A 17,003-nucleotide genomic window follows, 5' to 3' on the forward strand; every position below is an offset into this window, starting at 1 on the left:
TCTTCAGCAAAACCTTTTTAGAGATGACCTTTTCTCTTTTCTGTTGCCTACTATCGCATGCCAATAATGCTGGAAACCACAATTAACATATGAGCAATGTGCGAAGGGTGTTTTAATTTTCTTATATTCATAAAATATCTTCTAAAATGCATTATGTATTTTTCAGTGATTTATCAGAATGTAATTACAGGGATTCTATTACATATGACATAGTCGTTTTGCCCTCTACAGCAATGATTGAGACAGAAGAACAGTCTCCTTATAGTTAATGAATTATCTGTTGTTATCACTGCAGCAGAAACAGTCCAAGGCGCCAGCACGTATGGAACTCATCTAGCGGTCTTCAACACTTCTGGTTCGACTCCCGACCCGGCAACAAAAAAATGATGGTTAAAACATTCATGTGGGGGGCATTAGTACCGTCGATAACAAAACGGTGCTAAAAATAGATTTTTGTTTTGTTTTTTTTGTGTTGCACGTATTAAGCATGTGCAAATGCAAATGTACAGCACATGTATTTATGTCACTTTAGCAAAGCTGTCAACGTGCTGCAACATGTGGCACTAATTTAATTTTAGTGGGGCCCTTTTCGACTTTAATATTGCTTCAATGAGGTGTTTAAAGTAATGCAGCATTATTTACACAAGTTTAAATATGAATATATGGCAAAATTGATGCACTTATATACGGCTTCGTGGTTACTTGGGCGGTGTACAATATTTAGAAGGTGATATCTTCCGGAAATCTGACAGTTTTTTGATGACGTGTTACCAAATGGTAACTTTGTGTATTGATTGATTGTGGGGGAATGTAGGGAGTAAATTATAAAAGCTAAGTTTAACGCTCGTTTCAAATGAGGGGGCGTCGTGCTGAATGTGATGAATTTCGGCATCCACCTGAAGTGGGCGGCGATATGGGCGGAAACACCGAGAGTGCTGAAAAATCGGAGAGAAAACCGGGCAAGAAGACTGCGAGATGGGCAACTGCGAAGGATCGGGATTAGTCATTCAATAACCCCTGAACTGAAAAGAGGTGTTTATACCGAGTGAGACCTACTGCGTTTTGTGGAAAGTCGAGTACTGCAGTTTTGGAAGTGATCCTTTTTATCGAACAGTCGTTATAGTTAGTCGAAGTGTACGCCTCCGTTTCCTCCCACTTCTAAACGGGAATATGGATCTTGAGCCAGCACCACGCCACGTGGGGCTTACGGCACGCAGTTGCCCGACGGACGACCACCCGCGGCGGCCAAGGCCGGCCCTTCAGTCCCGATAATCTTGCGACGGAGTTCCGGCGACGTCGCCCGTGAATCCACTCCTTGGAGTGCCTACCGAAGTTAAATTCGACAGTGCCACCCGCTGTTTCGCCCGCTCGTTCCTCCGGCCAGAGAATTACGTCCGCCGGTCCGTGACAGGCACATCCGCGTGGAACTGCCTCGTGGAACCTACGTGGCCCGCTACGGCCCGCCAACCGCAGCGCTCTTTGGTTCTTCTCCAAATGTTCCGCCCACCCGCCGAGGTGAATCAAGCCCAACTGTTCAGCACACGCAGCCGATTTCCGTGAGTACTCTCGGCCGCTCTCGGGCCACCTTCCGGGAATCTGAAGTTTGTTCCGGTGTCGACCGCTCTTGGAACGTCTGCTGCGACGCGGGAGCATTACGTACCCTTTCGTCAATCCGCGCCGCTGTCCGGTGCCCCGCTGACGACACGACCGCAAGCCTTCGAGGACGATCCCAGTTTTGGCCTGTATCTGGACGACGATTGCGGTGTAGGAAAGGCCCGGTGCACCCACCGGCGACACGATCGACCGCCGACGGAATCTGTGTACCTGTGCACCCCCTTCAACTGTGCGATGCCCCTCTGGAGAAAATAAATTTGTAAAAGTTAATTCCCATATTTTTTTTTTGGGCCAACCCCACCGAAAGCTCCCCCATCCGAAACGCCCTGGGACCCGGGAGTCGGAAGAGGCCTTGAGTGCCCACCCCAGAAGCTGCCGTTGGCTGGACCAGCAGCTTGGGGCTTAGGAACGTCCCCTTCAGGGACGGTGCGAAAAACTCCCGGGGTCAAATACAGTTTCAAACGTAATTCAAATCGTTCATAGGCGTGAACACAATGATCTAGTACTCCTCACCAATTTGATCAACGTAAAACGACAAGAACGACGTCACATTTTTACATTCAAAATTACTGTTAACATATGTTACTAGTCGGTCTTGTGATCTTTATGCCGTGCTTACACCCATATAAAATAAACCCATTCTGCATGTTTTTTTAGACTGAATCCTGAATCTCCATAAAACGGCCGCTATTTTGATTCTTTCACGCCATCTTGGATTTTTTCGTAATCATGGATTTTCTAATTATCAATTTCTCCATAATGGGTAGTAGTCGAAGACTGTATTATCAGTTTGATGCGAAACACCGTGCGTCTCCATTACCTTATCCCAACAAGGCGTAGAGACTTATAAGTTGCAAGACGACGAACCTGATGCATGCTCATACATTTTGTAAATCGAGGCCCCCCAGTTCGGGTACACAAATTACGTAACGCTAAAATCGGCGATTTCAGATTCCCCCCCTCCCCCTTGTAACGCTTTTTGTATGAAAACCAAAAATATTTTGTATGGCTCGTAACGAAAAGCTAGACTCCCCCCTCCCCCTGTAGCGTTACGTAATTTGTGTACGATGCCTTACAATAATCGCAGACAACTGCGATATTTTCAGTGACAATACAGTTGGGTCTTCTATAAAACGCTACCATCCACTTCAATTTCAGTATGCTCCCTAAAAAGTTTGTTTTTTTTCTGTGACAAGCTACCGCCACTAAATTTACAAGCTTATTTTAAGTCTAAGTCTAGGGGACCAAGTCTCGTTGGATAAACAGTACTATTTTTTTGGAAATTCTTAAAGGGCACATATACTTACTTTTTGCACTAACCTGAATTTTACCAATTGCTGTGATATATGCGTTTCATACTCCGTCGCCAAACTCAACACACAATCAAATCAAACACAGTTAGAACGGTAGTATAGGCATAGGGAACACAAAACAAAACAACAGTTACGACGATGCATTCAATCGATGTATTTTAGCACTGTTTTCGTAATAAAAGAAGTTTTATATGTTATTTTAGCATGGTGAATTTCGATTGTTTTTTAAATATGGTTTGTTTAGTAAAAGCGGTACTGAAGAAATGTGATAAAACTATCTGTTATTGTCCAACAACCTAAACTTATTGAAGGTTCATTTTTTTATATTTACTTGAACATATGTTAATAACTTTGATTATCTTCATAAAAAGCATTATAAAACACAAAACAAAACAATTTAGAGTTTGTTTCAAACAATGAATTGCATTCTATTCAAGTATTATTTATCGTGTAGGTATTGTCGTTGCAGGATGTAATTGACACAATATATGAGTGTATACATGTAAATGTATCTATGTGTATGTGAGTGGATGAAATTCTTTGTTTTGGTTTCGTGAAAAAGTTTGCGTTTATAGCTATCGTTAAGCCACTTTCTCCTATCATTCGAGGACTGTACACGCAGTGTCTGTTCTGGAGGGAAGAGTGGGAGGACTTGACGACACCGTTTCACCATGTTCGATTTATGTGTTCTCTGATGGTGTGGTACTAGCGGTAGTAGTGGTAGTATTGGTAATAGAAGTATTTGCACTTGTCGTGGAAGTAGCTCCCGGTTGCAAATTACCCCTACTGGTATTTGGTGCATGCGATAACGTTACGCGGAACCCCACTGCAATCACATAGAGAAAAGAAGATAAACAAACAAGCAACAGTCAGCTTTTGTGTTTCATTTCTTCTGTATTTGAATGTTTATTGTTTATTCATTATTCAACTGAACCAACTCAAAGGAAATGATTGTTAAGGTTTCGAAATCAGCGAGGGAAAAACTGAATAAGGATACGCGGGAAGGGTACAAAAATGACAAAAACGTTTCAAAAATGCCAATGGTGAGGATGAAACTTAGAATTAATTTAAAAAAATCGTAAAGAAGAATACAGAAATGCATTAGAACCAATTGGTGCTGCACTGTTCCGATGTTGATACCTTTGCAATGGAGTTTCCGCATCATCCGTCCTTTAAGATTTTTATTTTAGTAAAGTCACATTATTTAATCAATATTTAACAAGTATTTAGAACGTAACATTTCTGTATTCTAAAAAAAATCATGCAAAATAACAAAATGTGTCACGTAGAGAAAAATCTACTGTCATTAACTGCTCCTTATTTTAAGTAAGGTGTTGTGCGTCAGTTTGTGTGTGTTTGCTAGGTTTTTGTGATGTGTGCGTGTGTTTGTGCAATCTGCATTGCACCTTTTTTTTACAATTTTATGTTTTGGATTTGGTGTGCATCATTCTGTTTAACATACTTATTCTACTATTATTGCTAAGCATTAAGCATGAAAAATACGTATTACTTTACATGGCATTAAAACAATCTTGAAAAACTCAATAGTTTTTGAAGGATAAAGATTTAAATTTGTTTGAAGATGAGAAACCATTCAAACCCAGTATTTTCTACGAACAATTTCAAAACAAAAACATTGAAAAGATTTTACCTTGTTTAAATGTTTCGCCGTTAATGACATAGACCGCCAACTAAGAGTTGCGTGTTTAACTGGTAGTGCATCATGAATGTTTTTATCCTTTTGACTTCAACTAGATTGAGGAGGTGCGTCCCGAGCGTCATTAAACAGCTGAAATGCTGTATAGCATTGTAACTGTACTTTAGGTATCCTTATCGGAAGGGCGATACAGAGTGCTTTGAAATGCGCGGACTTCCAGGAAGCAAAACCGAAACTTCTAGACGTCGAGGCAACTCCCGACAGTTTACGAGATGATGGTATCCTACTGCCAAACACTCCAAGAAGAAGATCACCCGCTGATCAGTGATGTGTTCGGTCCTAGCAAATCGTTCCCTTGGTCGACGAGGTGACCAGTCGCGAACCCCCGTCGGTTGGAGTTGATCGACGCCATCGATGATATCTTGCGAGAACACCGAAGAGAGGACTTGTCGACCAACCACCGGCCGGTGAAGTATGTAGTACCCGAAACAGGTGAAACATTTGAATTGCGTACAGATACGAGTCCATGTACATCGGAATTTGGAAGAGACACAGCGGCTCACCCATCGCCGTGAACAGGCCTCGCGGAAGATCCGATACATCATCGGAAGCCTGGTATGTATAGGCAAACCATAAGTAATCCATCGAAGGTGTGCGTATGAGAAGAAATTATACCTGTCTTACCAGGAGTAAGCCAACCAGATGATCTTGGATCGCATTCCGGTATCGGAAATTGAGAAGCAAGATGAAATGCAGAAGGATATTGACTGGTTGCCAATCGAAGCGCTGCTAAGGATACAGCAGGTATCTGCGAGCTTGGTTGGTGGGTATCAATTTCAGGAAAGTGAACGGTGTGGAGCTTGGAATTATTGTGGACAAGCGGGTGCCCCCAGGAAGTAACTTGTGTTTACACTTTGACGTTCGCGACAGTTTGCGCGGCTACTAGATTGCTTGATGTGCATTTGGCAGACCATGTGCTGCTAGCGCAATGACAGATACAGGTGGCGCATATAAACATTAAAATCCACTAGTTGTCTCTTTTGTTCTACCGCTGATCAAATGCAACGCAATTAGTGACGTCACTAATTGTGTTTCATTTGATCAGCGGTAGAACAAAAGAGACAACTAGTGGTTTGCAATATTTATCTGCGCCATCTGTATCTGTACCTCATTGCTGCTAGCGTACATTGGAAGTCTAGTCGAATAACAATGTAGATTCAGTACCACACAAACGGGAGGCTTCTAAAGCATGCAGCGATCAGAACCTGTTTAGGAGGACACCTCTAACAGGTCTAACCGTTTTATCACGTTGAAACGGCCGTGGAGGACGAGCAGAAACAGCACTCCAGTCCGTTTTGTGTGAAGCCACCAAATTCAACCATCAGCCAAGCCATAACCGAAAAAGTGCCGAATGTATGGATATCTTCATAATCGATCAATCAGGAAAAGCTATACAACCATGCAGCGAAGATCGATTACGCGCGGAATAGAAGTGAAAGCGATACAGCGATATCCATCCCGGCGACCTAAGCAGCTGACGAGGCCCAAGTAACACACTTGTCACGGAAGAGTCACGGTGGCGTAGGTTTTTGTTGCGAAGAAATCACTGTGACTTACTTCTAGCAAGTAAGAGTTTATTTGTTAGAAGTTAGTCTCAGTGACTTCCGCGACAAAAACCTGCGCCGCACGAACTCTTCCGTGACAAGTGTGTTACTTGGGCGGTGTCAACTCTCAAGAGGAACTCGGATTCATCATCAATCGATGTGTGTTCGCAAGGACCTCTTCGATGCGTTTATAGTCGAATCGTCGATGCAGAGAGTGAGATCAAACTAGCCCTCCGAAAAGGTTTTTAGGACGAAAAGGTTAGCCCTATGAGCTTTTCGGCCTAACGACCTTTGCAGCACAGAACAGATGTGTATCTTCGAACAAATTAGAAGTTTCGAGGTGGAAGTCGTTAAATTGTCACTTGGAGAACTAGATTGGAATGAATTTCCATGGGAAAATAAAAAATCATCAAAGCGTGCTTGACTTCCACCACCAGGTTCGCTAGTGTTGAGCTTTCAAACGAGCAGTGCTTTTCGTGACGAAGATTCACCCCCGTGTTTGCAGCCTAATTACCTGTTCGGTCCAATGGTCTATTTGGCCTATTGACCTGATCGGCCTAATGACCTATTCCATCTAATGACCTAGGATTTTTTTTTTAAGCGAACCATGTATTCACATACCAGTGTGGACTTTCCATCTATGGCACCGGGAAGTGACCTAGCACCGGGGTATGCAGTTTGCTCAAGCGGAGTAAACCAAGGCGTGGCGGGGGCCCAGCGGTAGGCAACTTTGTACAAGCGATACGGCACCGCCTCTAAATTATCACAGTCCAGCTACGAGTGTCTCGGGAGCATGAGGAACGACACCAATAAGTTCCTGATTACGGCATACTGGTATTGCTTTGTAATTGGCAACTGATACAGTACACGCTTAGATAACTACGCACAAGTTACCAGCGTCGGCATACTATCCTCTTAGTGAGTGACACTGACTTGAAACGGCGGATGGGATAATGTCGTCTCTGTTTTCCGTCCCATAAAACCTTGGCGGCGTGGCCTTAAAGTACGTATCTGACCTGTATCCAGTTTAGGCAACTAACTGGGTGAAAGTAGATTCAGAAAAACACTCTTGATTAGCGCTGATCCGGCTCTGAGCTTATTCCCCATAACCACCTGGATCATTGACGACTACTTCATTGACAGTAAGGAATAGCGGCTCTATCCCCCTTAGAGCCGCCAACAACAATGAGTACTAAATCCCAAAACCAGGTGCTCGAAAACGGAACGACTGAGAAAACAGCGTTGAACCCGTTCGCGCGAGGATGATTGGCGAGATCGCCATTACAAGGGGATGGTGTACCTATCAGCGAGCAAGTTGCAGGAGGTTCAACAGGAGGAGCACAGGGCGGCGTAGCGCTGCTCGAGGAAGTGCAGATGACCGGTGCGGACAGGCTCCCAAATATGTTGGTAGTTGCCGAACAGATGAACGAGCTGATCAGCTCCACGAGCCGGCGGACTAACGTCAGCAAAGACCTGAAAAAGCGCCTGCTGAAACTCCGCAAATCGCTAGCTCTGGCTAAGAAGGAGTACGATCTCCAGGAAGAAGAGAGAAGTACGGCTGACGCAAGCAGGGAAGAGCGGTTCACCCAAAAGGACAGTTTCTTCTTTGCTGGCAGCGCGACGATGGCGTATGAGACCATGCAGATTGCCGGACCCGTAGCGGAGAGGTCGAACCGTCCCACGGCCGAGCTGCATGGCCGAAACCTGTTGAGGAGACGCAGCCTGCGGGAGGCAAAAAGCGTACGACAGAGGCGGGCGGAAAGTCGAAGAGGAATGAAGAAATGTTCCAGCGCGAACAACCAGGCTCCCAAGTCGGTTGCAAAGCCTCCAACAATTACGGTTGGAAAGAAAAAGGAGGTAAGTGTGCCCACTCAGCATCTACGAGCTGCCAGAGGCGTGCTTCAAGTGCTTCGAGCAAGGACACAAGTTGTGGGTGTATGACGGCCTCGACAGGAGCAAATTCTTCAGAAAGTACGGAGGAGAAGGCCACATCGTCAGGGAGTGCAACTCGGCACCAAAATGCCTGAATTGCACGGCAAACAAGGAGGCCAAAGAGGAGGTTGAACCAATCGACGATAATGCAGGATATGCCTTATGCATCGAGCTGCATAGTCTAAGAAACCGAATCGCCCTGTCGATGAAGCGCGGCCTAGAGGCGCTTCGGGGCAAAAGTCGCTTGAAAGACAATGGCAGGCCGACCCAAAGGAGGATGGTGACTTGTGCGAGTGAGAACAGTCCGACATCTAAGCCGACCGCAAAGTACGCCAGAGTAAACCGGGGTAAAGCTATTGTAAGTCCAAAAAGGTTGAAGCCCAGCAGCCACTCAGACTAGGGTTACGACGCCCCTGGGGTACAGAAGGTGACAAGATAAAACGGGGACACAAGGTTAAGCCAGCTCGTAAGTGCGATAAAAATGGAGTGCTGGTCTTCAAGACAGAGACTTGTAAGATCTTCGACGGCATTAAGGGGTGCTGGGTGCGAATGTAAAAATCACCCGGGGCGTACCAGCGCGGGAGAAATTATGATGATGCCCAAAAGGAGGCGGAGCAGAAAGACATATCCTGTAAGGCACTAGCCCAAGAGATGGAGGTAAGGGCCTTGATTACACGAACGTTGACAGCAAAAGTAACCACAGTGTTACCACGACGTGACCTTTTGGATCCTGGATCTGAACTCCAGCATGGACTTGAGAGGCTAATATCGATGACCTGTCCGGTAACGACTCAGTCGAAATCCTTGGCTTGGCCGTGTGTGTGATGTCCTTGCCGAGGCGATACTTTTCTAAGAACGGAGTAAGGGTGCTCAGCGTGCTCAGCCATCGCGATACTGCACGTATTCTGCCTACGGGCTAAGAGAAGGAATCAAAGTGATCGCACTAAGGTGATAGGTATACAAGAAGCTGGATTTGAACAAGGATATTAAGACCTGATAGCGGTAGTGCTTTGACAATCTATGTAAGAAGGCCATCAAATCCGTTAATTTTCCATAGTTTTCTTCGATTCGTTCATTTAATCGGCTCAAACGTTATGGAGCATTACGGAGCAATATGGATGATTGACTTAAGATATTTAAACTATTTCATAAGTTCAGCATTGTGTAATACGTACAATTCATGCAACATAAGATATCTTTCACGTGTTAACCGACACCTAGGGAAGCAACATTTAGCCAAATTTGTCATATGTCTAAAACTATGCTACTCACTGTGCTGCAAATCGCTGAAGCTGTGCGAATTATTGCGGTCTCCTCAGTTTCATCAAAAACCAAAACAAAGCCTTTCCTCACAAAATCCACTTGTTTTTCTTTTTTATGGTGTTCGTTTCTGTTCACACTGAATCGCCAGAGCCATCCACTATTTTTGAACAGGTACCATTGACATTGACAGATGGTTAAAGCCGTACGATAGCGCGCGAACCGATTAGTTACGTTACCGGAGACCAAGTGAGAAGGGGGGCTCATGCAAAATATTCGGTTAGTTAGTACCTCTCGTTCTAGTCCCAAATATATGGATAGTTATTTTGTTTTAAAAAAAGTATTCAATTTCCGACTGATCGTCAACTTTAACCATCTCTCGTGTTCAATTGGTTGTGGATTCGAGAATATTTCTCTGCTTGTAATTACAAGTGTTAATTGATCGTGTATATTGGACGTGATAGCAGTAAGCAGAAAACTAGCATAAATCCAACGACAGTCAGTAAGTAATTGTCAGAATATGCATCGAAACGGAACATTTGTTTTAAAGTAAAAGAACTAAAACTGAGAGGAACACTAAACAAATATTTTGGATTGAGACTACGATTTGGGTAGTGGCACTCACTTTCGACCCGGCGTCAGTTTTCAATAAGTCATTTTTTCACTTACTCTTGGGAAGATTCAAAATTCAAACCAGGTCGAAAAACAGAGCGCTTACCCTATACGACTACGGAACACGACACGCAAGAATAAAAACGCGAAAAGTTCTACCGACTTCAAGACAGTCTAACTACAACTACGTAAGAGCTAATTAAAGGAAACAAAATGCTACAATTTAACAACCAATGTAATTTTTTATTCAGTTTCTGACATTTCCATCAATGTATCTTCAATCCAAACATCTATTTAATGTTACACTAGATAAATAAATTAATCATGTAATCAGTTTTTATGTAACACTCGTATTCAGAAGAAAAAAAAAATCACTAGCTACACAACTTACAAAAAGCAGTTATTTGTCATACATATAATGTGGGTAGTGCCGCTCTAACACAATACAACGTGGCAATTACTTTTACTCAACTCTAGATAGAGAGAAAAAAAAGATGAACTCAAATGCGGAGTCACCCACATGTAAAAGCGTTAGCAAAAATCATTCTCAAAAACGTGTATATACTTTAAGGAAGGTGTTATCTTTTCTAGTGTTTAAGTTACTGAATACATGTGAAATTGATTGTAACAGTTTTTTGGTGTTTTTGTTTGTTTTTTTTTTTGCACTAAACCGCATTCCGGTACAGTTTATTCTATGATGAATTATGTCGTTTTTTTTTTCTTTTTATGGGGAGATTTTAGTCAGTTTAGTGTAAATCTTTTGCTTTGCGTCACTAGGACGTGGGGGGTATTTCTAAAGTGTGTTTTCAAAAATATGGGGTTTCACTAAAGGAAAACCTTCAGGCGGTTCTTCACTTCTTCGGGTGGAGGGTAGCAAAATAAAAAGAAAAATCAAGTTATTAAAAATTGAATAAGAAAAAATAACAAATGACATAAACAGACACAGGAACGGAACTTAAAATATGAAAAAAAAAAATTACAAAAACATACAACTAAATGAAAGAAAAGAAACGAACTATCATGTGGACTTAGTGAAAGAAACTACGATAGTCACCTCTAGGAAGTGTGGCGCCCGAGCGCGAAAACATGGAATCGATGTCCGAGCTGAGATCACGGGACATGCTGTGCCGCCAGGCGTTGGAATTTCCTCCATTCAGTCGGCTGGAAAATAAGGAACGAATGCTGGTGTTAGGTATATTCATAGAAATGTTTGATATTTTTCTGTTTCGATACACGGGCATCATGTAGAAAGTTTGTAGTACCTATATAAAATAAACAAAACATTCGCTAAATTCTACTGAATTTCTAAATAATAAAGAATATACATTTATGAAATAAATGTTTGCATTCTTTTTGATTTATATTTGTTCCTAAAATACCAAGACATGTAGTGTACACCTATATCATACTAAGTAAAAATAAAGCATTTTAAAAATATCTGTGTTTCTATTACCACCTTTTAGGGGAAAACTTCAAAATTAGACGACACAGTACGTTGATTAATTGGCAAATTGAGAGATGAATTCCTAAAAAAAACGCGTTCTAGTGGGATTCAAAGACTCTGTATTCGCTAGACCAACTAAGCCACTGAACAGGTAACGATTCTGCGGAATAGAAAGCCAAACTGACTCCGAGGCCACACCTTTAACGCGCCTTTTTCACTGTTTCATCTTTCTTTCGGGCTTCGGCTTAGATGCCATCCTCTCAAAACGTTCGTGGTTGTGCCTTTTAACTATACTTTTAGTAGGCACCAGAATCGCTCGAGAATTTTCGCGTGACGGACAATTTTCAGGTAAGAGATTAAGGCCGATGACATAGTAAGGCGGCGCGTGAAGCGATGCGCAACGCGTTTGTCGATCAACTTTCATACACGCGTCGAGTAACGCGAAGCATGACACAGTGATACGCGCCTTGTGACGCGTATCCCAAGGGAAATTACCGATGCCCAGCACCATAAACACAACCATCAGCATAATGAGAACGCTCAAACCACGACCAAACTCACACCTGCCCGACCTGACTCCATTCCGTCATGACGAATTCACTCAAACAGCACACACCACACACCAGGCGCACAGAATCATGAGACGGTCCTAGCAACCATCAGTTCCCCGTACAGCAACTTGTGCATGCACGCGCGTGAAAGCACTCGACGGAATGGTTTGACGCAGCTGCCGACGCTGTGATTCGCGTTCACTCTGACTGGTCAACGCGTCTCACCATGCGTTTTGCACTGGCGCTCACAAAAACTGTTCGAACGCAAACGCGTCGCACTGCGCTTCGCTTCACGCAACTCTCTACTATGTCACCGCCGTAAGGCGCAGTAGGCGTTACCGTGTGCAGACGTGTTTGAAACTGCTCGTCACATTTTCTTTCGCGTTCGCTTGTTTTTTTTTTCTTCGTGATTATGCTGACGGTTTGACCGGTGCTACGCCATCCCGACCCACGTGTGAAATAGTATCAGGTATCAGAAGGCCGGCTCCAGAGGCACGTTATCCTCCATTTGGGATATTTGTGCCACAGACAAACAGACGTAACACTTGCGAAATTTCCATCGACCACGCTTTTAACGATCATTTTAAATTTTCATAGTTGTGGCTTTCACAACCAGAGGCGCGCGCATCGTTTTTCTATGCGTTTGACGTTTCACACTAGCGCCTTCTGTTGACGATATTGCACAACACAGTGATTCGTGCAACTTTTCCACCAGGTGATGGTAGTGTGAACTGGGCGATGGATTTCCATGAAAATCGTTCAAGGTGTTACGTCTGTTTGTCTGTGTTTGTGCCATCGCCAAAATAACAGCCTATTTCATCATCTACCTGAGGGAAAAGGAAGGAAAAAGGATTTGGATGGGGATAGGGACAGGTAGGGAAATAGGAAAAATACCCTGGAAGAGGGTACTAACGCACAAGCGTACCACAATGGGTTCAAACAGCGCCCTGAAAAGGGCACTGTAATAACGCATAAAGCGAAAGAGAGCCTATAGCTCTTTACCACAGCGGGTTAAGAACAACAGAATATCCTGAAGATTCAGGTTTCTGAAGTCAGTTTCACTTAATAAGTGTTTACCGAATACTCGGAAACGCAGTTGCGCGAAAACTGGACAGTTACATATCAAATGATACGAAGTTCCATAATCGGATTCACAGCTAACACAGGCAAATGAATCAGCTTGCTGAATATTCGCCATATGATAGCTGAGTCGGCAGTGGCCAGTCAATGCTTTGGCCAGCATGCTGCAATTCTGCTTAGACAGATTAGTTAGATACTTCGCCACCCGTAGAGATGGCTCAGCACTATACAATTTGGTTTGACGACATGACTCCAAACTATTCCAATATTGTCTGTGTTGAGTGACAGCCCAGGTGTGAATCTGAAGCTTAATCCAAAACTTCGATATCGGAATAGCTGGCTCAAGGCCAATGAAGTCATGTGATGCTCCAGAGCGAGCTAGATCATCAGCCAATTCATTTCCAGCGATGGAAGAATGACCAGGTACCCATAGAAGGTGAACAGCGTTTGCTGAATTCAGCTCCTCGATTTGAGTTCGACAAGCGATAACTATCTTCGACCTGGAGTCAGCCGAAGCAAGTGCTTTAATAGCAGCCTGGCTATCTGAACAGAAGTATATTACTTTGCCCATTACGTGCTGCTGAAGTGCTGATTGCACTCCGCACATAAGAGCAAAGATTTCGGCCTGAAAAACGGTACAGTGTCTACCAAGTGAGTAAGACTGATACAGCCTTAGCTCACGAGAATAAACACCAGCACCTGCTCGACCTTCGAGAAGGGAGCCATCAGTGTAACATACGATGCCGTCTGAAATACTTCTCTCCAGATAACCAGATGTCCACTCTTCCCGGGAGGGGAATTTCGTGGAAAATGTCCTATATGGAAAATTACAAGCAATTGTAAGATCACTTGGAGCAAGGACAATTTTGTCCCAATTCACCAAAAGTGGAAACAACGAGGTTTGTGTTGATGTGCGGTTCACAGGAGTTTCCTGTAGTAGACCGAGTACCCGTAACCGGTAAGTGCAAGAAAGGGCTTCTTGTTTGAGATGAATGTGTAGTGGGGCAACGTCAAAGAGAACTTCTAGCGCTGCCGTAGGAGTTGAAGAGAACGCTCCAGACATCGCCATTAGGCACATCCTTTGGAGATGGCCTAATTTTGATTGGATCGTTCTCACTTCACCCTTTTGCCACCACACAAGACATCCATAAGCCAATATTGGCCGAACCACAGTTGTGAAGATCCATTTGATATACTTGGGTTTTAGACCCCAAGTTGTACCAAAAGTACGCCGGCATTGCCCGAAGGCCATACAAGCTTTCTTGATTTTGAACTCAATGTGAGGTGTCCAGGAAAGCTTGGAATCAAGAATGACTCCAACGTACTTTACCTGTTCAGTCACATCGATTTCAGAATCAAAGAGACGCAAAGGTCGAACGCCATTACGGTTTCGCCTTTCCGTGAAAAGAACAATAGATGTTTTACTCGGATTAACCGAAAGGCCATATTGGCGTCACCAACCCTCAACTACCTGAAGGGCGTTTTGCATCAGGTCGAAAAGGGTGCTGATGCACATACCAACTAACAATGTTAGGTAGTCGTCGGCAAAACCATAAGGGGTCTGTTCATAAACCACGTAGACCAAAATTTGACAATCTCAGAACCCCCCCCCCCCTCGTAGACTTTTGTCCATACCAAAATTTTAAAATTTGTATGGGGCGTAGACTTTGGCCAGACCCCCCCTCCCCCAAAAAAGTCTACGTGGTTTATGAACGGCCCCAAGTAGGAAAACCGCTATTATTGAGTTGCCTCAATAGCGTATCTGCTACGAGATTCCACAAAAGCGGTGATAAGACTCCCCCTTGGGGGCATCCACAAACACTCAATTTCCTAATCCCTGCTAGACGCAATGTCGAGAAGAGATATCGGTTTTTGAGCATTTGGTGAATCCAATTGGAAATCATTGGAGATATACCATGACTCCGCGCGGCTTCCAATATGGCATCGAAAGGCACGTTGTCAAAGGCACCCTCGATATCTAAGAAAACACCCAAACAAGATTGCTTTTGAGCGAATGCTTTCTCGATATCGTAAACAACCTTGTGTAAAAGAGTCACAGTGGACTTACCAGATTGGTAGGCATGTTGGTTCACATGAAGAGGCACGTTGGCCAGATGAACATCACGGATGTGATGATCCACAATGCGTTCTAAGCATTTCAGAAGAAAAGAAGTCAAACTGATAGGTCTGAAACTCTTTGCTTCTTCATACGACGCACGACCCACTTTCGGAATAAACTTTACAGTAATATCCCTCCAGGATTTGGGAATATACTGTGTAGCAAAACTGCAAACAAGTAGTTTTTTCAAAACATGTTTGAAATAATCAAATTCCTTCTGAAGCAAAATAGGATAAATCCCATCTGCCCCAGGAGATTTGAAAGGAGCAAAGCTATTAAGAGCCCACTCAATCGAACCTATAGATACAATACTCCGAGCCGAAGCTAAAGAATCATAACTACAAGAAAAGACATCAGGATCATCCGAAGATGTAATATCCACACATCCAGGGAAGTGTGTGTTGAATAAGCATTCCAAAACTTCCTCATCAGAGGAAGTCAGATCGCCTGGCAAACGAAGTTCGTGCACCCGGAAATCCTTAGATTTCGCAAGGATTTTGTTTAACCGACTGACTTCACTCAAGCTGGAAACATTTGTACAAAGGTTTTTCCAGCCGGATCGTTCAGCAGACCGGAGAGCTTTCCTGTAGGCCTTGCGAGTCGACCTGAAAGCCTCCGAACCAGCCGAACGTCGTCTGTTCCAACTCTTTCTACATTGTTTCCTGAGTTTCGCCAGATCAGAGTTCCACCAAGGGGTTCCTCTTGTGGTCTTCACAGACCGTAGAGGGCATGCTTCTTCAAAAGCTTCCATGATGAAGGTCGTTGTAGTATCAACGGCATCATCTAAATCCCTTGGAGTGTCAATGGATGGTAAATATCCATGAAATTTGGCTGCAACCAAATCAGTATAAAGATCCCAGTTTGTTGACCGAGGATTCCTGAAACGCAATGTTTGCGAAGTAACATTTAAATGTTCAAAAAAGATTTAGCGATGGTCAGATAAAGATTCTTCATCTGACACATGCCAATTGGTCATCTCGTGACTAATTCTGCTAGAGTAAAGCATTACATCTAACACTTCCTCTCTAGCAGATACCATGAAGGTTGGGCGGTTGCCTATGTTAAGTAATGCAAGATCTGTACTACTTAAGTACTCCATCAAACTGGAGCCTCTCAAGTTAATGTCTGAGCTGCCCCAGATGATATGATGAGCATTAGCATCACTGCCAACAATTAGCGGAAGGCGTTTTGAAGTGCAGTATGCGATGACTTGTTTGAAAGCATCCGTAGGGGATGGTTCATCATGTGGTAAATACACAGAACAATAGACGTATTTCGTGTTGAGGTTTCCAACAGATACATCAATTGTGATAGCACATACATCTCTGGCGGTTAGTTCAGAGATGAGTGTAGCAACTATTGCGTTGTTGACAAGCACACAGGCTCGGACATGACACGCGAGTTTGCCATTTCATGTTTACTGAAAGTGGCAAACACCGGGTTCACAAGGTTTCCTAGATAGAAATTTCCCTTACGAAAGTAAGGTTCTTGTACCAAGGCCACTTGGGCTGTACCATTTTGCATAAGTCTGCAAAGATTGATCGTTGCTGTTCTTTTATGCTGAAGATTGATCTGAGCTATCCTAACCGTAGCCACTACCCAAACTAGGTAAGATTAAACTCTTCGAAAAACAGCAACAATAAAACCAAATCGGTATCGATTGGAAAACGCCAAAGGCGAGGATACACAGAATACACTGTGTAAATCGCAGAATGCGAAACCATATAGGTGAAAATTTAAACTAATTAACAACATCTTCATAATCCCGCCCTTATTTAGCCTCGAGTGAGACTAAAGAAGGGCAGCTGATTGTCTCG

At 43.6% G+C, this 17,003-nt stretch overlaps 1 protein-coding gene across 12 annotated transcripts in view; it reads right to left on the minus strand.

Annotated features, from left to right (window-relative positions):
- The window catches only part of LOC109412146 (platelet binding protein GspB), a 148,458-nt gene that overhangs the window by 23,183 nt on the left and 108,272 nt on the right, over positions 1-17,003 (minus strand). For all 12 annotated transcript variants that reach the window (XM_062845769.1, XM_062845773.1, XM_062845771.1 and 9 more), the window contains one exon: positions 11,047-11,153. In XM_062845769.1, coding sequence (XP_062701753.1) covers positions 11,047-11,153 — 107 coding nt within the window. The remainder of the gene's footprint in view (positions 1-11,046; positions 11,154-17,003) is intronic.

Source organism: Aedes albopictus, chromosome 1 (assembly GCF_035046485.1).
Source record: "Aedes albopictus strain Foshan chromosome 1, AalbF5, whole genome shotgun sequence".
Lineage (NCBI taxonomy): Eukaryota > Metazoa > Arthropoda > Insecta > Diptera > Culicidae > Aedes > Aedes albopictus.